Raw genomic sequence first — 2,500 nt, 5'->3', positions numbered from 1 at the left:
TTTCCCTGCCTGTAAAAACAAAGAAAAGTAGTGCGAAGAGATCAAGACTGCATTTCATTTTAAGATATGACAGAAACAAATACAAACATGAAATACCAACATCATCTTTTATATACAGCTTCCTATAAAGCTCAAAACCATCTCACTGGTCTATAAAGCCCCGCTCCTCATAAATGTGCATTAAACCTCAAATATGTTCTCATTTGCTGGGACTTTGTGGCATCACACAGTATCTTTGCTCTCAGTTCAAACTGACAAAAAACTTGTCCCTGGACATATTTGGTTACGTGTTACATTGACAGCTGAACTGCTCAATGCCCGAGTAATAATTAGAAGCGGAAAAAAAACAACAAAAAGTTGTGAACTAGATAAACAAGTAGGAAAAGTGATAAAAAAAAAGAGTTTCATTTCTTGTGCTAAAGTTTGGGTACTGCTATTGCCCCTCTATATTTTAAATATTTATGAGTCTATTCATAATTTAGAGATGAGATTGATAATTTATGCTGTGTTGTTTACTGTCTGATAATGTGTTTGTGCCTATCACAGAGAAAAACAGAACAAAGCACACAGCATGCCATGAGGTTAAGGGTATATAACAGTTAAGAGGTATATGGATAAGAGGTATATACTCTCAGTTTATATTCTTTGTAAGTGACAGTCTTTATTTAAAGAGAGATTGAGTAAACCCTTCAGCTACATTCTAACTGTTCTTCAACTCAGAACATTCATAGACTCATAAAGCACAAATAAGCCTTTCTTTTTCCATGTCTATTAATTTATGAAGAACCCATTGGTGGCCTCTTCACATTATCCTGCTGCATTCTTACCATGAGCAGTCACTAGTAACTATTGGTTTAGATCATTGACCCGTTGGTTTCCTGTTGTCAGAGGATTGTAACGTCAGTTTCATGATCCATATTAATTCAATCTTAAGTGGTATGTGTGTTGGTTTAAGAACGACAGTACCTTCTGTTGGTATGCTGGTCGGCATGTGCGATGGGGCTTGAGTAGAGTGACCCTGAGAAGTCCCTCTGTTCCTTGTGGTAATGTTATCAGTGGACGCAGTGGTCAGTAGATTGAGATTGGTAGTGTTGATGATGTCACAGGTGTTATCCTTTGTCTGCGGACGAAAGACAGGTTAAATGATCAATCTGACAAATCTAAAGTACGGTTAAGTTAATACTTGTCACTATTCTCTTAATGAGTAATGGGTGTCCATTACTAGTTTGTGGCGTAACGTGCAACAAACCAATCAGAGGCTCATCTTCCATTCCCTTTAAAAGCCAGTTGTTCACACCATGGCGGATTCATTATTTACAGTAGCCTATATGGCGGAATTTGCAAGCGGAAAGACTGAACGCTTCTAGCTTATAAACGGATCTGCTTGTGTGCGAGGTCAAAGTGCGTCCCATCTACGGGACAAGCCGGATTCCACCATATCTTTATGTACACAATAATAATCTTTTACACTGTAATCCTTTTATTCTTAATATTTGGCATGTTTGTGTGCTGCTGCGGGTCCCTGTGTGGGTAATACACAGAGTGTAAGCACGCTGTGCACCTGCCTATATAGGTGCACATTACTAATGCGCCCTTTAAATAACAAAAATAAATAAATACTGCGCGATTGACTTTAGATCAGTCTATTTCAGTTGCCTCAAAATAGCAATACACCAACAGGGCGCCTGAACGCACCTCGTTTTCTGACCCACACGGCCATGGGCACACAAATAGTTGCAAATGCATTTGCTTTTTGAACAATGTGGTGCAGGATGTGAAAATGATAACTATGTTGGCCTTGTCGCGCCTGGCACCGCATTGCGGACAATATTTCATTATCTAAAAACTAGGGCTGTCGATTTAACATGTTAAGTTAGTGCAATTAAAAAATAAAAACTGTTATAAAAATGTTTACTCTTCATTTCAATGGTCACTTCGCAACTACAAGAGTATTAGTAGATTGTATTAGACTGTTAGATTTGGGTTAGGTGTTAACAAGGTTAATACGGCATCATGTAGCCTAGTTGCAATGTTCCTTATAGTCAGTAGAATTTCTTTTGGGGAAAAAAAGAATTTCTTTTTATTAACTTTTTCATATAAAATAATGGCATTTTTTTAATAATTAAAAATATACAAATTTTTGAGTTTGACAACAAACATTCCGGAAAACACAGCTATACAGCATAGTTCAAAACAAAATAATAATTAATAATTTATGAACATTGACTCTCAGTCTTATTTACATGTTAAGTTTTCTCAATAGAATTCATAAAAGTATAGAAAACAATTCATATTTCTAATTGGGGCACATTGTAATGCAGTGTTAACATGCCCCAACTGCACAACTGGGGTTTAAACCCTGCTAGTGTCTTCTGCTAGTTAGCGAAGCATTAAAAAACTATGTCAACTGTTAAACAACAGATTGGAGTTTAAAATAATATCAGATTTGTCTAATTTTAAATAAACACAAAAAATAGAGATGAAAAATTAACTTAAGTAA

At 36.1% G+C, this 2,500-nt stretch overlaps 1 protein-coding gene across 3 annotated transcripts in view; it reads right to left on the bottom strand.

Annotated features, from left to right (window-relative positions):
• plxdc2b (plexin domain containing 2b) overlaps nt 1-2,500 on the bottom strand; it is a 94,022-nt gene that overhangs the window by 30,057 nt on the left and 61,465 nt on the right. For all 3 annotated transcript variants that reach the window (XM_089129369.1, XM_089129370.1, XM_039692757.2), the window contains one exon: nt 967-1,120. In XM_089129369.1, the coding sequence (XP_088985495.1) occupies nt 967-1,120 (154 nt within the window). The remainder of the gene's footprint in view (nt 1-966; nt 1,121-2,500) is intronic.

Source organism: Pimephales promelas, chromosome 1 (genome assembly GCF_988280905.1).
Source record: "Pimephales promelas chromosome 1, fPimPro1.hap1.1, whole genome shotgun sequence".
Classification (NCBI taxonomy): domain Eukaryota; kingdom Metazoa; phylum Chordata; class Actinopteri; order Cypriniformes; family Leuciscidae; genus Pimephales; species Pimephales promelas.
This window is presented reverse-complemented; position numbering and strand designations above follow the sequence as displayed.